This window comes from Dufourea novaeangliae, unplaced genomic scaffold (genome assembly GCF_001272555.1).
Source record: "Dufourea novaeangliae isolate 0120121106 unplaced genomic scaffold, ASM127255v1 scaffold89, whole genome shotgun sequence".
Taxonomy (NCBI): Eukaryota; Metazoa; Arthropoda; class Insecta; order Hymenoptera; family Halictidae; genus Dufourea; species Dufourea novaeangliae.
In genome coordinates this window covers 4,463,620-4,483,085 of record NW_015373988.1, presented here as the reverse complement: position 1 = coordinate 4,483,085, position 19,466 = coordinate 4,463,620, and the positions used below count along the sequence as shown (strand labels likewise).

General features: G+C 38.6%; 1 protein-coding gene across 1 annotated transcript in view; it reads left to right on the top strand.

Annotated features, from left to right (window-relative positions):
• The window catches only part of LOC107187466 (fasciclin-1), a 198,059-nt gene that overhangs the window by 152,475 nt on the left and 26,118 nt on the right, over positions 1 to 19,466 (top strand). Inside the window, exon 9 of the mRNA XM_015575571.1 lies at positions 5,215 to 5,223. Within this exon, the coding sequence (XP_015431057.1) occupies positions 5,215 to 5,223 (9 nt within the window). The remainder of the gene's footprint in view (positions 1 to 5,214; positions 5,224 to 19,466) is intronic.

The following is a 19,466-nucleotide window of genomic DNA, read 5'->3' as shown; positions in this document are numbered from 1 at the left end:
GAAAACAATAAGTCATTTTAATTTCTCTCCAAATTTTTTCTCCTCGGGAAATGTTTTATTTCTAGCTTAATTACCTACTACGAGCAATAGAACATTACTAAATTAAAAGATAAACAAAAAGCCTGCTGCAGCCTTCTGAAATGATAAAAAAAGAAATTGCGTATTCACGGATCATGTTCTTAAGGGTTAAAGTCCTGAATCTTTTTTTGTTCTTCCACCTTGTATAGAAATCTATGAAAACAATCGAATACAGTGTCATTTTGTTTCTTTGACGACACGATAATATGAAATAACATCGGTTGGAAAAACTGTAATCGTGTTTTCACCAACGAATAGACGATTGATGGCCCGAATATAAACGGCGACCCGCGAGGAGAAGCAATAACGCGTTTCGACCTTTCAATTAAAAGACCGGGAGCGAACGCAAATTGCCCCTGGATCTTTGCAGGGGTCCCGACCGCCTTTTAAATTTCCCTGTTGCCGTTTAAAGCCCTACTTAAACCGTTCCCTTATCCACCCCCCCCTCCCCCCGGAACCATCTGGTGAAATAATTAAAGGAGGATCGCGTAAACCGCGCATTATGCCCCGCGACTCGGTTACTTGCCTTCTCTCTGAACGGCCACGGAGCCAGCCCCCTGGCTTTTCTTTCCCTCTTCACTCATTCCTGTCGGTTGCAACGCGCGCTCCCTCGACCATCTAATAAAAACAATTCCGCGGAACGACGCGATTCCGTTATTACGAGTTACAATGTTAATACGCCGCGACCGTTTGCAACGCGTTGTTCTTGCTACCGCCGGCTCGTGAATCATTTTTTTTTTTTTTTTTAGGAACACTTCAGTGGAACGTTGGGGTAAATTGGTTCCTTTGAAATCTCAATGCTGTTACTTGGAATTGACGTCGAATAGGGCAAGTCGGAAATTGTAGAGCATTTTTTAGATTTTTAGGAAGTTTCTTTGAGTCAATTGTAATTTGTATTGTACGAAATATTTTTTAAATGATCTTTCGGTATATCAGAGAAGTCTAATTAGAAAGTTTCAAGGCGAGACTAGATTGTTTTGTTAATTAGTTTGCTATGGAAGCAAGTGGTACCTTGTTTACTGTGTAATTTAACATACAAATATTAACTTTGGTGATAGTTGTCAGTCATTAAATTTTAGTCAAGTGATCAGGAATGAAATTTATGTGGAAGATTTGAGACAGCTGAATCTATCTTAACCATTGTCATCTTAAACATCGGTCCCAGACCGTCCGCCTGCCGAGGGTTAATATACTAGCCAGGGAAAGAATTGTTCTTCGTTTTTCAGAAGTAAAAACAAAACTTATAAAACCAAAATTAAATTGTGAATTTTTGTGCAAAATAATATTCTATAAAATAATTCATAAACAGGATAGGAAATGTAGAAATTTCTTTTTTCTCTTAGGTACCTTATTGGGTTTAGAATAAAACAGGAAACTCGTTTCGTCTTTTATTCTCTTTCACATAGCCTTATAATATAAAATCCGCAGTCTAGATATAATAATGAACTAACAAATATGGAGAAAAATTGCGAAGTGTTTGTGTGGAAACCTAAATCGATCTATGAAATGTTCGTGAAATTACGAAAAGTCCAAGATATCGAGCCTGTCGAAAGTTCTCGATCAGGACTAAACTTCTCCGATTACGCCGGAAGTTCCGGATTCCTTAATGGCGCGAAAGCAGATTTGATTCGTAAGGGAACGGGGGGGGGGGGTCCGGTCTTCCCTGTCTTCGGCAGCTCTCGCGTGCATGAATTTGCAATCGCGCGTGCACTGATAACGTGTGCGATTCGTTGAACCTGTCCGTGATTACCGAAGAAACTGGAACGTACACCTGACGCCGTTCCCCGCCGATTACTCGAGGAACGACTTTTACTTCGTGAATAATAACTATTCGACTCCAGACCGCGAACGTGCTCGAAATGTAATTTCACCTTTAACCGAGCGAAGAAGCTGAAACGGATGGCGAGAGAAAATCTTCTCGTGAAAAGATAGATTGGAATAAATATCGGGGAGATTAATAAATTCGAGTGATTGTGACCTATCGTACAATTGAAGTTTGGAGTATTGTCAGTCTTTAAATTTTAAGAATACGGAGATTTCGAAATTTAAAAATCTGAAATATTGAAGGGTGGATGATTTGGGAAGTTGGGAGCTTAAGAACTTGAGAGCTTAGGAACTTGTGAGTTTATGAACTTGAAACTTAGGAACATGGGAGTTTCAGAATATTGGGAACTCGATAACTTGGGAACTTGGAAACTTGAAAGTTTCGTTAACTCAAGATCTTAAGAATTTAGGAAATTATAAACTTTAGATCTTAGGAATTCGGGAACTCGACGATTTAGAAACTAAATAATTTGTGAAATTGAATGGTGGAAAGTTCGGAAATGGGAGAACTGGGGGAACTTCAAAACTTCGGAATTTTAAAGCTTGAGAACTTGGAAAAGAAACATGATAATTTAATTAATTGAAAAATTGAAAAATTTAGAAAGTGAAGAACGGAGGTTTTTAATTTTGATATTGAGAACTTAGGAATTCAGGAACTTGAATACCCGCAAAACACAGGAATATTGCAAAAATATATTAAATAAACAAAGTTGATATTAATAAATTGTTTGCTTGGGTAACAATATCTCGTCCGATATACTGATATTTATTAAATTTATGTACCTACGTTTTTCCTTCCTTTACCTGTGTATTTTGCATCGATGCTGTTTGCTTTTGCTACCTCTGCATCGAACAATGTTTCGAAACGTTAATTTACCACTGAGTAAATTTGTTTTCATGAAATTATGTTATATTTGTAATGCACTGTGTTTCAAAATTTAAAGGACTTACAAATTTGTTGGAATGATAATTTAACCAAAGGAAGCTATATATAATTTATATTCACAATTGTATTACTTTACAAAATCAAAAATTAAACAGCGAAAAGTCTATGGAAACTTGATGTAATATTGACAAACTGCATTTAATCTTGATCAAGCAATTACAATCGACTGTATATCTTCGTAAAATCAGTAGAATAGGGAAGTGTCACATCAGACGACGACTTATTGACACTCTGTAGTTCATAAATTTCATATCTCAATACAAAAAGGTGAAGAAATGATTTCTTCTCATTAATTGAGTGATCTTTCCTGTGCTGTCGTTATTTATCGATACCGAATGAATTAAATTATTGTTTGTATCCAGCTCGCAGAAGGTGCAAAAGTAATATATGGGAATCTGCGGATAAGAAAGTTTTATTTGATGGAATCACGTACAAAATCAAATTACGCCGACGTACAATGGAACGTATATCGTGTTCGCAACTGAATTCCGGCGTCGCCTTCATTTTCAGCGACGACGTCTTGAATGCATTACCAAATAGATCGTGATGCAACTGAAGAAAACCGATATTTGTGGTGTATCGCGGAAATCGAGAGAAACCTTCGTTTCTTCGGCAATTTGTGCATAAAATATCAAAGATCAGGAAAGATAGGAAATATGGAGTTGTCTGCAAAATCACTACATTTTCTTATAGCAGTTGTGATCTTTAAAGTTGTTCAAGCACTTATAATACAATTATATAAGTAGTAAAATCATATAATAATACCTTTTTCCTGATTCATTGCAGTATATTCATTATCGATATTGCATATTCTTAAACGACACTAACAAAAGGTGAATGTACATTTTTGGAAAATTTAATAGTAAACTTTGCATTTTTAGTTCTCCGTTTTTTTTTTCATTTAAATTTCCCTCGTAATTGATTCTAACTAGAAATCATAGAATTCTAGTAATAGCTAGTATTATTCAATTTTAATAGGCACTATTATTAAATTTAATTGGTACTATTACTAAATTTTAATAGGTACTATTACTAACTTTTAGTATAAATCCAATAGAATTAACTATAGCGGTTCACACACGTTGCACGGGCACACGTGCAGCCGCATTTGTTTATGGCATGTACATCCGTGCGATTGACATATCAGATGCATCCGCGCGTCGTGTTCAGTAGCCTGGAACCGTCAAATATGGCGGACGCGTTGACACTTGCAAAATCATAGGCGGTAATTAATTGTCAAACCGCCGAGCGAAAAGTAAACGAACGGTTGCTGGTTTCGCCCCCAGGTTTATGCAGAATTTTAGTGTGATACGAAAAATGAATTACAAAACGCGACAGCCAAGAAATTTCTGTAAAATCCGCCAAAGGTAAAAAAAAAAACAATACACTCGTCGAAATTGTTGCGATTTACACTCGACTTCCGTTGCGTCTGGGTTACAATAATTCTCATGAAACCGGTACACTGTCCCCGATTCGAAAATTTTTCATCCTGATGTACCCCACAAATATCACGTCCATTCGCAATAAAACCTTCGAAGAGAAAGAAGAAACAAAACACGAAGTGATATTTGTGCGACAAAGATCTACGGGTTAGATCTCATCTGTGCGAATTCAGTGGATGAAAAAAAATCCACCAAACGATGAGATTTTCCCCTCAGTGCCGAGAAAAATTATTCGCCTCCACCCCCAACATTAACATTCACGAGAAAAAAAGTAAATGTGTATCCACAAAAATGTTCCCGAAGGGTTGGCAAATCATTTTTCTCGTCCACCCAATTACTTTGCCCATGTCGTATATATAGACCAACTGTCACAGCCTTTTGATCTAGCAAGAATTTTTACAGCACCCCGTAGTACACATTGGACCCCCGTCGTTCGTCGGAAAAGAAACTAAAAAAAAAAAAAACAAAACAAAAACAGCACGAAGAGACCATCCGAGCCCCGATTCCTCTGTGCGCGCGCCTCGCTAGGAGTGCAACAAAAAAAAAAAAAGTTCACCTGCGAGCGCGCTCGAGTCTCTGCGTACCGCGAGTTTCGCTGACGTTCGCGTGCCCTCCGGGTTTGTTTTTCAAATTTCAACTAATTGAAAAAAACAGTCTGTTTACCCGAGGACAGGCGACCGACAGAAAAAAAACGCGAGTCGAAGCGATCGAAATGTTTCGAAGCGAGAGACGGTACCGAACCACCCAAAACCGTTCCCCGAATCCTAACCTCTCTTCATTCACGCCGAACGAACCGGAAGTGTTCTCATTCCCGACAGCGGTGTCTCTTACAGCGAACGACCTAATTACAAATTTACCTTTTTTCTGTTTTCTGTTCGCTTCTTATGTTACGGACCAACCCTGGTTTCTGGTTTCTCTGTGCAGTCCTTCAAGGTAATTCGCCGCCAGCTTTTTCTCTAGTTTTTCTTTTATACGATGCCTACATGTATCATTCGCAATTTTCTATCTCTCTTTCATGACTCTCTACTTCATTGTCTGTCTGCCTCTCTTCATGCCCTGTTTCTACTTCATGCGCTTCCTACACAAGCAACATTCTATCTCGCTCATCCTCGAGTTTAGCCCGTTTAGTGCATCCGCTTGTACACACCGCGATGTGTTCACGCGTCCTTTGCGCCGTTCACGCGAACCGAATCGCACACGGTCGATTGTTGCCGACGAAGAAATGGTTCTGTGCTGCTCTTTGGGGATCACTGAGCTTCCGACACTCTTGAGAAAGTTCTCTTTACGGGAGACATCTCTTAGGAGACACTTTCACGCGATTGGTTTTCGGTACGTGTAAATACATTTTGTATCTTTGCTGTCATTGGTGAAGGTAGCAACATTTGGACCATCGCATAGGGTTGACCATTAGTTGTGTGTAAACAATTTGGGCCTTATAATAAACAATATGTGTATGATAGATGGTGATTGCATTAACTACGTTAATTACCTGTAAGCAACAGATATTGTCTATTATAAGGCCCAAATTGATTACACACAAGTTACAGTAGTGTCCAACTTAGGCGGTTGTCTAAATTTGTCAACCTTCCCGCAAATTAATAATTAACACCAAACCCACCACAACAGGTCAAATGAACGGTTTTACCGTTCTAATTCCTGTCTTTTTGAACGGTTCGGTAGGTTTAGAGTTAATGGTGGAGACCATGTAAGTGTGTCCCGAAATCCAGTGGCGATGTACAGAATATCATCCGAAAAAAGACATCTTAGCGTATTTAAGTGTTAAATATATTTAGGATAGTATTGACAATTTTGAAAAGCTATGTTCTGATAGTTTGGTGTAATAAATAATGGAGGAAAGGTCATGGTAAACATAAATAATCAGTGAATCAAGTTACAATCTATATGTACGACAGGCAGCCATTTTGGTTTAAAGCTTTGTCGCAAGGTGTCCAAGATGGCGACCACTGGAAGCCATGTACACTTCTTTTTCGTATTATCGCAGATATTTCATATATTTTATTAGAGATTTTAAACAGTTTGCATCGATACAGAACGTATAATTTCAGACAACAACCATTCCACTTCGTACACCATGTATAAATCATGTTATAACATAACCTTAAAATGTCTCAAGCCATAAATAGTTCTACGACTACCGTTCGAATTTTATTACCTTTAAATTTAATCACACATCAACCAATCTGTTAAAAAGACCAGTCTCAGACGTCCAAAAAACTATCGAGAACACCAAACTACCATCCTAGATGACGTCTACTGACACCTTAAAGACGGCTTAAAGACGCACTAGACCTAAAATAGCCACAAAATGAGCGTCTTCGACGCGTCATGTGCAGGATATGTTTTTCAATAACAAATTCCAATCGTACATTTATATCAAATAAATACTGCTTTCTCCGCGGCAATGATTCAACAACGAGTCCACGAATCGCTCAAAGAACCCGGTTTTTCATGCAGCACATAAAGGGAAGCCAATAGGCGATCCAACGAGAGAACCATTTCTCCGTCGTGGAACAGTGAAAAAAACGCTTCGTCGGAAGCGGCACGAGTGAACAATGCACGCCGCGACACGAATAATACCACCGAAAACACGCGCTGAGGCCACGAGGAGAACAGCTGGCCGAGCTATTCGCCGGATCGCTTTTCGATGTGTGTGCCTGCAATTTCTTTCGTTTCGAGCCGGTCCTACTCATACCAGCGCGCGCGCGCTCGCACGTCCATGTTGTCCAGAGCTGAGAACAGCAAAGAGGCAAAGGACCGAAATGACAGACTAGTATCGATTTCGAACAGAAACGCGCCCGGAGAACGCAGTGACGTGCCGATGCGCTGATTTTGCATTTCATAGCCGGCGTTTTGATGCGACCCATTGCCACCCTTTTGCACCTCAGTTCCTCCACCGGTCCGACACACAATACACGCAGTGTCGTTCTTTTTGCTCGCCACGACCGCTCGGATTCGCGCTTTTTTCCCGACCGTTTTTTTTTCTTTCCGCGTCGCCGATGCCGATACACGATTTTTCGAGCCGTTTTTACTCGCGCAAATTCTACCACGATATCTACTATGCAAATCGACGCGTGCTTGGTATTTCATTTTTTTTTTTTCGTTTCAAATTCCATTTTTATGCTCGATTTATTGGTGGACACGGATGCACGACTGACGATTGTACCGGGAGGATTCAGTTCCGGTTGTGATTAGATCCGTCTCGAGATGTTTTTTAGATGTATAATACAGTATACAACATGGTTATTAAATTTATATAGATGTGTAGTAGTCTTATTTACAAATGGGTGTATACGAGGTGTGACAGTAAAGTTTCCAGAATAATTAATTTGGGAGTTCTATTTTCGAGAATTGGACGGATTCGAGCCCCTATTGTCCTGAAAGTAAGTTCAAATATTTGCATCATTTGAAAAAAACATGAAAAATAGGCCCTTAACACGAAATTCATTTTTTATTGAATTAAATTGCAAATATATCAAAAAGTATAAGGAACGTAATATTTCATTGATTGGAACAATCTAGATTAATTGATTTGTACAGTGTGATGCGCGTATACAGGATAACTTTTTCGCTAAGGTAAAAGTTGTTTCAAATCATCTGAGGAATCGCCCCTTTCTTGAAAAAGGTGTTTCGACTTTGAATTTCGGAAACCGATTGAAAATTCATTTTTCACGGGTCTCCTTTCATTGCAGAATTAATCGGAAATTTATTTCGTCCATTCCAGAAAGAATTGAATTAAATCCATTCACGATCTGCTCACGATTCACGTGGAAGTAATCGAGTTTACAAAAAAAAATTGTTCTCGGAACTATACTTCGGTCTATACACTCGAATTTAAATTTGTATAGATTATGTTATAAGACCGACCAGATGTCACATAACGCCCACTGACGCCTTGAAGGCGGCTTAAAGGCGCCTTAGATCTAAAATAGCCGTAAAATGGGCGTCTTCAAGACGTCATGTGCTATCTGGTTGCGAATTAATCACATATTCACTTCTTTTATTCAAACCAGAATTGAATTGAATCTACTCATGATCTGCTCACGATTCCTTCGAAAGATAAATAACTTCTAAATAATCGCGGTTACCGTATTACGAATCACACTCAATCACACGGATCGTCCGCGTGTACACAGGGGGAAATAGTCTCTCCGCGGCAAAGTTACTCCGCAAACATGGAAGCAATCCGAAGCCGGGTCGTGGCACGCATTGACTACAGAAACTGTAACTTCTCGCCAACTCGTTCGTCTCGTTTTAACCGGTCGGTCCGCGAACTTGAAGAACTTGTCATTCGGGTAAATTGCACGCGGCTTCCCGCGGCCGTTTATTATTCGACGGAAGTTCGTGGACATCGTCGTCGCACGGTATGTGTCCGACGTGGAAACCGGAGGACGCGGCTTGCGCGCGCGCTAACCCATCCATCCCCCTCGTGCACACCCTATGCACCCTTTTATGCTATGGCAGCCGTTCTTTTCGTTCCAAATTTTTCGTTTCGCCTCCCCCGCCCCCTGAACTTAGCCACGCATGCATGGTCAGTGTACTTGAGTCCGTTGTACGCCTGTCACGTACCGATTACCAAGAAAAAAACGATCCAGATCACATCGTTGCATTAGTTTATGGACTGACGTCTTGAACTTAGAGGGTTGTTTTCCGCTGATATCTGATTTTTCAGTATAATTGCGAATAAAATTAAAGGTGAGTTTTTTGTGTTTAGAATTATACCAAGTTGTGGTATAATATGGTTTTTTTCTATCGACAGTTGCGGTGTTTCTTTTTATTTAATGAGGGCGGTTGAAGCCACCCTTCAGGAGGAACTTTTTTACGTGGAATCAATACCTTCCCGAGGGGTTTAACGAAGCCGATGTCGAGGTCAGAAATTTTCAGGCGGAAAACGACCCTTTTTGCTCACTGACATTTTTGGGAAAATTTGTTAACGATTCGTGAGACTTTGGGGATACATGATGGGAGATTTAAAATGTTTTCTCGGAGTATTGAAGCGGGTTTCTTTCACAGGGAAACATCGGTCCTTGAAATTTCCGGTTTTTAGTAAACTGCGTAGATTTGTAGGGAACCTGAATAAAAACATCGGGTAATTTTTCGTTTTTGATAATATTCCGTTCTTCAGGGTGAAACCATGCCCTGAAAGTTAATGTTTGTTTTACTATTTTTCTGCATATCTTAAAAAACTGTAGTAGATACCAAGAAACGGTAGGAATAAAAATTTAATGGCTTCATATGCTCTATAAAATTGTGTAATGATATTGTTAAAAGCTTGTTGATGTATTTATTTATTTAAAAACCAAAGTTTTTAAATTTTATTGCCCAATTTTCAGGAAAATAAAAAGTCATTAAACTTTCGTTATAACAGTTTTGTTATATCTACTATCATTTTTAAGATATACAGGAAAGTAAGAAAACACACATTAACCTTTAAGGCAGCGCTGGGCAATGTAGGGGACTCTCATACGCCTGCTTCCCCTTCCAATCTGTCTTTCGCGCCGTGTACCTATGTAAACAAAGAAGCCATGGTGGGGACAGCGTTTAGCTCCCAGAAGTCAATTTTGCCCAGCGCTGCCTTAAGGAGTGGTTTCACTCTGAAGAACCGAATATCAACGAAAACCAAAAATTACCCAATTCTTCTCTTCAGGACACTGACAAACCTGCGGAGTTTATAAAAAATGGAATTTTTGAGGTACTGAAATTTTATTGTTACGGATATTCCATAGTGTATCGGTTAATCGTGAAGGACGTGAATAAATGTGTCGCTGTTTATTGAGTAACCGTGATTAGAGAATTTTTGTAAAAGATTTCGTTGAATTTGTGTGTTGTTCGTGTTCGTCGTAGTGCATGTCTGTTGCTCCGTGATTGCGCGTGCATTCGTATAACATACAATACATGCACACGATTGATGTCTATGGCATCCTAGAAACAGCAATTTAAGATTAATACGTAAAGAGAGAGATTTACACGTCACTTGCCAATACAGTTTTCGACTGAAGTGTCATAATAGAGTGCAATTAACTCGTTGTTAGGAACTCGATAATTCTTACGGATTATTCTGTGTTTTCTTCGACTTTGAACAGTAGGATTTTATTCCAAATGAATTGTCTAATGACGGACGAAAATTTTCAAGTATTTAACTGTATACCTAAGTTCAGGAAATTTATTGGAAAAATATATAAAATGGAAGAGTAAAAAATTGTATCAATAACGACAGTTTTATTTATACAAATTATGGTACGGAAAAAAACTGTAACAGTTCTATTCTCCGTTCGAGTAGTTTATTTTCCGACTGAACAACATTTGGAGCTCGTCAATTTTTGATACACTGTACGTTCTTGTTTCGTGGAACTGCGACCGGTCGTAAAGATGAAGTATAACGTGTCCGGGATTCGAGTTGAAGAAAGAAATCGCATAGAGCGAGAAATTTTTTACGAATGTTCTCGGAACGGAGACAACACTCCACAAACAAGACTCGTAAATTTCCGAGCCGCGGCTCCTTCGAGAAGAACCGTGATTCATCAGGTGTAAATGCGACGATATTTCTTTTCTTTAAAATCTCACGTGGCCGGGATTCGTGGCTCCGGAGAGAAATAGAGAAACGTTCGCTCTATAACTCGACCGCGGGATGTTCCAAGAAGATTAATAAATATGGCGTCTCTGCTCACACTTCTGAAGCGACAAATTTTGTCGAGGAAGCAAATACGTACGGCGAAAATGCTGATGACATAATTTATTTACGAGGTGATAATTTTTCAATTACCACGAATTACAATAGCGAAATTGTTTCACTGTTTTGATGCATAGAACTTTCGTTCATAGACAAAATGGCGTCAATGATATTCACAAAGATAACTTAGTTATTGAATTCGTAAGTTCAACTGAACTAGTCGATAAATTCGTCGAATAAAAATGTATTAAATATACATTGTTGGTTTTATGAAATGCTAAATATTAATTTATATTAATTATGTATTTACTGTTCACATTTACTGTTCATGTTTCGCTCGAAATTTCTCCTCTCTTGTTCATAAAAATTAATGGTAATTCATTGAATATTTTATTATCCTATTGCTTTCAAAGAATATACATATTGTATTCGAAATAATGGGGATATATAATTTAAACCGGTATGCAACGTGTACTAATTGAATGTACCACATTCGAATCGACCATAATTTCTTAAATACGTTAATATTTACTCTTATTTCCATAACAAAAACAATACGAAAAAATAATTTTAACGTTTCAACGAATTCCCCTATTTTCGTTGGATACACGAAATAACAGAAATCTTCCGTGCCCGTTCCTTTTTTCCCCTCGTTTTCGTCGAACTCTACTATTTCAGTTCTGCCAAAGCGATCGTCGGATTTTCCGTTTTCAATCAGATTTTTTTCCCTTGATAATGTCAGGTACCCGGGAACTGTATATCGACCGAAGAAATAATACGAACGGAGGACGGTAGTTTACAAAACGACGGGAAGCTTGATGTAAAAGTTGTCCCCGCAGCAGTGGAAATTAATTCTGCAACGAACAGCCCCGATAGAACAGGTAGCCGAGTTCTGCGTGCGGTCGCATTCGTTATCAGCGTAAATATTTCGTCGTTTCGAACACGGTACTTCTTTGCAGTTAACGATCGCTGCTTCGTATTTACAGTAGACAAGAAACAAGACAAATGTTTTTTTAGGAAATCGAGGGAAGGAACACAATCGAATAAAGGAAAGTTTACCGCGAAATTTAAGGGGTTAGACCAATGTATCGCTCTGAAAAGAATTATTTGTGCAAATAGCTCAGTGAACCGAAAATCTTTGGACAGTTTATCTATTAAGACGCTATTAAATTATTAATTAGCAAAGAATCGTTCTTTATTTTATTCCGACGGTAACTTCCAGGAATCCTAAAACAATACATACGCCAAACCCCACTTCTCCTACCTCATGCACCTATGAAAATTTTTCATGTTCCATCACTACACGAATAACATACAACCACCAGACAGTTACACATCCAATTCTCAACGAGAACAAATTTATCAGTCAAAGCACACAGAACTAGTACACACATACACGTACATCACATTCTGTTACATTTATTGAAGCTTAAGTGTGTTACCAAGTCGTGTTAAATGATTCAAGTCACACCATATTACCATACACTATCCTCCAACGAGCTCAGTGGTATTAATTTATCATCCACCAGTGGCAAATCGCGAGTTTAGCGTGAGTACGCCGCAATATATCATATTAAATATGTTAATATAAGTACAGTCATTTGTAGGAACTTCAAAAAAATATTTTAGATACATGTTTTTAGGATTATTAGATATTGAAAATTGCGAAAAGAAATGTTCAAGTTTCTTTCATCTGTTCACTGGTCTAACCCCCTTACAGTAGAGGTGAAAGTATAATCTCGTTTGTGAATCACAGCTCTTTACGAAAAAAGAAAAAATTTTGCTTCTTTCTGACATGTTTCTAATGATAATTTTCTGACTTCAAGACAAAGTTACCCATAGACTGAATAAATCTTACCCCAGTTTACGGTGCACACAAAACACAAATAATTTTCATATCGAATGCTGTACGAGCATATCCACGAAGCATCAAATCCGACGAACCGGAAATTGCGTCAGGCTACGAAGTATTAAACCGGGCTCTGAAAGAGGCGGTCCGATAAAAATAGTCCGGCGTATATTGAATGAAGCAGAAACTAAATAGAAAGCTGCACATGGGCATGGAAAAAAAAAAAAATAAAAAAGAAGCCGATGGGCGGGAAGGATCGTAGGAGGAAAAAAATAGTGCGTGAGGGAAGATACGGGGTGGGTAGCGTTTTCGACATGACGAAGCGTCGGAGCCTTATTGCTTGCCGTGCCCGAGAAAGGACGGTTTAAAAGCCTCGGGGAAAAAATCTCATTTCGATGCAGCCGTTCATTCTACGCCCGTTAGCCGCGCTTCCTCCGATACACCGAAAAAAGTTCCTTTGGTAATCGCGCTTCCATACTCCGCGACGGTCCTTTTTTTCATCCACCTCCACCCCCTCGGCACAGAAACGTGTTTCGGGTACGCGTTTTAGAGGGATAGAGGCGGTTTATCGAGCGAGTTCTCCGGTGAAACGTCCCGTCCGTTGCACAATATTTTATCCACGTTAAGTGGAATATTTGGTTAATAAGTATCGGGAAGATAAAGGAAATGGGTCTTTGAACGAAAAATGCTTCGCCGCGGAAGGAGCACGGGCTTGTGGCTGTCGGGGACTCGTGTGTCCGTGTAGCTGACTCGAGCTATGTCGACGGAATATTCTGAGTATAAGGGGAAAAGTGATAAGAAATAATTGAATGGTCCTGCATACTCTGCAATACATTTTTTTATCTTGAGATTTTGCGAAGAACATTTTGATAGAATGGTACGAGTTTTGTAAGAGTTATTAGAGGGCAATTGTTTATTATTGAGAAATACGTTCTTTTTTTGGTTCGTGGCGAGACTGAGAATGGTTATTTTTTAAGTTAGAAAATGGAATAAAATAATGGTTCTACTGCAATTTAATATTATTTATGTGTTACTGTTATCGTAGCAACGTTAAGTTTTAGACATTACTATCTGAAATTGTGAATTTGCAGAAACTTTCGCAGTCTATTCATGATGTAATTGTCATATTTTGTGAATTTTTCGTTTTTTGTTCGTCTAATTATTTGTAGTCTACAAATTGCAAGTCGATAGGAGGCAATCGAATTTTCAGTTTTGAATTCGAATCTTTAAATGTTTCCACGAGTAATCATTTTTCTGAAGAAATACCACCAGTTATTTTGTGAACAGTAGAAAATATTTTCTATATTTTCTATGATACCACGCAAGAGAATTCCAAAACGTCTATATATTCAAAATAACAGAAATTAGAACAGAAGTAATGTGATCATTGAAATTCATAAAACCATTTCAAATGAACGAACCTATTCTATGCATCAAAACAGAAGAAATGTCTAGTCTATGAACAGTGAAACAACACAGAAAAAGAATATTATGCCTTCAAAAGCACCTAAAAAAAGGTATAGGATTATTCAGCTAGATATTAGTAAAATAGAATAGAACATCGAAAGCTTCCAGAAAATGTTGTAGCAAATCTTTCCGTGAGGATTAAAGTTTCGTAAGACGAGAAAAGTCTTTTAGAGATGTTCACAGCTTTCGATTGATTTCTAGTTTAGATCAAGTGTGTTAGATAGCGATGATGAGAATGTTGAAAATTACGATCGATTTTTTTGAACAGACGTTTTTGGTGATTTGGAAACAGCGCTCGAATGAACTCTTAGCTATTGCCTGAGGAATGCACCGTCGTTTCTTGCAAGGAAGATTTGCGGTTGTGAAGGTGTATCTCGATCGATTCCCCAGAATACGCGTGGAAAAAGCGTCAATTCCGTGAACGATGGATCCTGCTTCGCTGAAAGAGACTTTTTCTTACATACATATATTCTCCTCCCCTTTATTCACAAGCTTTGTATATTGCCATCGATCAGTACCCAACCGCGATTTTGAAACAAATTTTGTCTAGAGGCAGTATTAACATAAACAAAATATATTCCCTTTTTTGGTAGATCATGATAACTCATCCAAATAGTCACATTGTAATTATATGTATATGTAGCAATTATTGTCGCTTCGAGTATATACCCGTTGTTGAATATTAATTTATAGTAGTCTGTATTTGAAAATTGGACCACGGGAAGTTTTACCACTTGCGCCTCTAGAGATGTTAAAATGAAGATACAATTTTCTTCTGCTTCCACGGAGTGATTCCATTGTAGTTGTTAAATATAACTCGAATTTACATGAAAGTAATTGTTAATTACATAAATTGTCTTGCAGTATCTGTAAAGGTTTAGGTTGACTTCTTTTAGAAATCATTACAATCACTATATACTTTTATAAGAAATCACTAGACTAAGGTAACCAGACCCGGATTAGGCGGGACTATCCCACATTTGAGTTGTTTGTAACGTATTGAAAATTATCCCAGATTGGGTATGTAACTTTTTTAACATTTTCGCAGTGGCACAAAATTACTGTTGCAGCAAATGTTCTACAGTAGACGTCATAAAATAAGAAAATAGTGATTTCAGAAAAGGGACCTTTTTTTGAACATGTCCCACATTGCAACCTAAATCATCAGGTCACCTTACACTAGATGTATGTAATCTTTCTTTCGAATTATATTCAACTTATCACAGTTCGGGTGTAAGTTCCTGACTTAAAAATCACTACAGTAAATTTATATAAATTCTGTAATTTGCCTCGTTAATTTTAGTTCATTTTTTATAAATCATTGAATTCATAACTGAACCATAAAATACACGAAGAAAATTGTATTTTCCTTAAAAGAATCAGGCCCATCAAGTTGGTAACACAGCTCGAGGTCCACCCCATATCTGCAGTCCCACCCCGTGTATTATTTAAAGTCTTCCATTCAATAAGAATTTTCACACCGTTTGCGTGTTCCAAAGTATTACGATCGAAACACAATGAAAGAAGACCAATATTCCTCCTCCGATTCGTATACAAGCTAAGTAAATGGCAGAGTTTTGAATGAAATCTTCCTTGTAAATCGCCAGTGTCTAGCGAGAGTACGCACTGCACGTTGCACTGCCAGCCTCTGACTGTTAGCTCCCTTGAATGTCGCATGTTATCAAGGACGAGAGCACCGGTACACGATGTTCGTCGACGAAATCGCGGAGATCCTTCGTCGACACATTCCAGTCATGAATAGAGAAAGCATAGTCGCCCTCGTCCAAAAAAAAAAAAAAAAAAAAAAAATAGAAAAAAAAACCAGAAAATACGGCATAAATCACGATATCTCATGAGACATGAAATCAGTGCATTCGATCATGAACGCTGTTGCCATTCATCCCCTTTTTGAATCATCTCATCACGCCTGATCTATCGCTAAATAGACTACCTAAGATACTATATAATATAATATCATAACAACGTACGTTTAATTCGTAGCTCGACTCTCTATACTTCACCGAAAAAAAGGACTCGTTAAAGAGTCACCTACCTTCCGGATCATGGATCCGCGACGTGTGATTTAAATGTCGCGACGAGACTATCCGATCGACGCGCGAGACATCAAACGTGCAGAACTTCTTCCCTACGATTTTGCACGGGAATCTCCTTATTTTCCGACGGCTCGTTCGTTTTCGTTCGAACAAAATGACAGACGGCTGACAAGATGATCGAGAACGAATTTCGTTTCGTCGAATCGATCGAGTTCGAGCGATTTCCGAGCACCTACACTTCCAGTTCAACCTTTGGAAAAGCGGTTCGAGTCCGAGATTCTTTTTCCGGTCGTTTAAATCGCACCCAGAGATTGTAGATCCCGAACGATTCATCCACGTGTCCAGTCGTGTGCGCACGCGCGTTTTCCTGTATCGAAAATTACCGGGAGCAACGATGTTATCGGTAAGATTGATCGCCGCGCGTTGCTCGGCCGATCTCGTTCGCGACGCTCACGGCGTGATCCACGAAGGTATTCATATTTTATGTGATATAAGACTGTTTACAGGGCTTTACGTCGGGGTGAGAAACCTCCGACAGCAAGAGTAAGCGTAAAAATGATAGAACAGAGAAGACGTCTTGCGGCCGTTAAACAGATACATACAATATAATAGCAACCCGATATCGAGTTTCCCTGAAAATCTTTTTTGTATAGCCAACAGTCCCCGTGATCGACGATTTTTTTTTAGGTGCTCGAGAGTACCTAAGTTCAAGGTTCTCGATGGTTTTAATTTAACAGTGAACACGTTCTTTAGTGTTTTCGTTCGAGGTATTACGAGTATTATCCTAAAGTCACGATGAATTTTTATTAATTTGAAAATGGACGTTATCGCGGTGATAATTAATTAAGGCAACGAATCTATCGCAGTTATTTATGATCGAAATTGGCTTCGACTTTTTATAATTTCTTCGTTCAAGACAACAAAAATCTGAATTTGTGTAAATGTTTACAACTCATTGTTACAGAAGTTATCGTCCAGATAATAAAATTATCATTCTCTGGCACAAATTCACTAAGTGAATTATTCTTTCTGTTCCCCGAATAGAATTGTGGACAATCGTAAGGTGGGGATGAGCGACCTTAAGCGGCCAATTGATTTCGCCTCTAGACACTAGTGATCGATTTTATCGCGATAACGATTTTTATTGTCACGATATCTGGCAATCGAGCGTTTAATTGCATACCGATATTAAATTACTATCGGCCACGTGTCCAACACCGTTACACCGAGATCGAAACACGGTGTGTTCGGGCAGTCGAGTGGAACAAAAGAAGGGAAGCAATTACACTGTAACGCTCCTCCCCTATTGTCACTATCTTTCTAGTGCCACCGTGTTCCCCTGAAACGATTTTTTCCGTCCAATGTGTCGAAGCCAACGATTCGATTAAAATTTCAATTATCGCCGGCGATCAACGATAATTCAACAGCCTTTCTCGTCTGATTTGCTCCACCGTGGAAAAAGAATACGATTTCTTTTTATTAACTTACGATACACCTACTGGATCGTGTCTTACAACGATAGATAGATCTTCCGCGTGTCTCTGGCCTGGTCCGGTTTAAAAGATTTTTTTGCTCGTTTCTACCGTGGTGCGGCAAGAAAGTTGCAAATAATCGATTGAAAGAGATTGAATAAATTATTTGTAATTGTCGGATAATCCGTTGGAAGATTTTGTGAAAATTGCTCTGATGGAATAGTGTTTAATTTTCTTGTGTTATTTTGTTGAATATCAGTGACAAATTGAAAGGGTTAATTTAGTTTGAAAAAAATGTCAGCTGGAGCTAAATTAAGAGAATGAGAGCATACAAAACTTTTTGTAAGCACAAAAAAAATTGCAGAAAATACAGTAAATCGTCGATGAGTGCTCGAAGGCTCCTCCCCACTAACAAGATCCCCAGGTATAACGTTGATTTTTTAATGAGGTTTAGTACAGCAATAGAGTTTGGAATTCTGAAGCCAATGATATTTGTTTCAACCGCATATCTTTATTAGTTTATGAAATATTTAATGTTCAGTGAGGAAGAGCCTTTGAACACTCATCGATGATTTATTGTATATCCATACGACAGGTAGACAAAGTGTCTTTTGTAAAATAGTTTACATCAGACCGTATTGTGCACCTGTTATGTCAAGTAATGGGACTTTGTTGCTGCACTGGGTAGTTTAACGCGTTCAAGCCGTGCGATACATAATAAATGGTGATAAAAATAGAAATACATATTTGGTGGTTTGAGCCTTCATCGTTTTTGAAGTATATTGGGAAGTAAAAAATATATAAAGGATCTGATCAGATCAGTGTTATCCTTACTTTCAACCGTGTCATTAAGTGAGAACAAGTTTCTTTTTAGAGCCCATTCCTGGGATCTTGCATCTAAAACTCCGAATCATCACAAACAACTCTCTCTCTACTTATTAAATTTTTCCTCGTATTTCTTCTAATGAATTTGCTCATCATGAAATGGGAGATAAAATGGGAACAAGTTCCTAAATTTTAGAAATACTGATAAAGGCTCTCACCACTTGGTTCTTCAAAACGTAGTAATTATACAGTATTCCCACCTTACAATAGTGTTTTAATTACGATCTATCACGATCATAAAGTAAGTGAGTCATCAATGAAACGATTCTATACAGACTCCTCTCGATTATCGTCTGACTTGTTCTACACGATTATTGTCCAGGCGTTATCCCCACCACTGAGGGAGCAAAAAACGAATTTACGAGGGTCTGAAGTATTTCTCCCTATAAGATTATTGTCCCGACGCGAACCCGAGTTCAGGACAATAATCGAGAGGAGTCTGTAATAGCATCGTGTCCACTGCTCTTTATAATCGCAACGCCAGTTCCATACCGTGCGCTACAAAGAGGGAATACTGTATCACAAAGTCGATATTACTCAAACCATTGCACTGAACCTGGCTCGAACGCGTTGCTTCGAACATATTTTTATTGAAACCAGCTCCCAATGAGACAACAACGATATCAATTGTGCCGGTTGGCGGCGTTCTCTGAAAACAAGGAACACAAGGTAGATAGAATTCGCTCGAAGAACGAGCAAAGTAAAGAAAAAAAAAATAGAGCAAAATCTTCGCGAGTCCCTTTTCCTCTCGAGCCCAATTG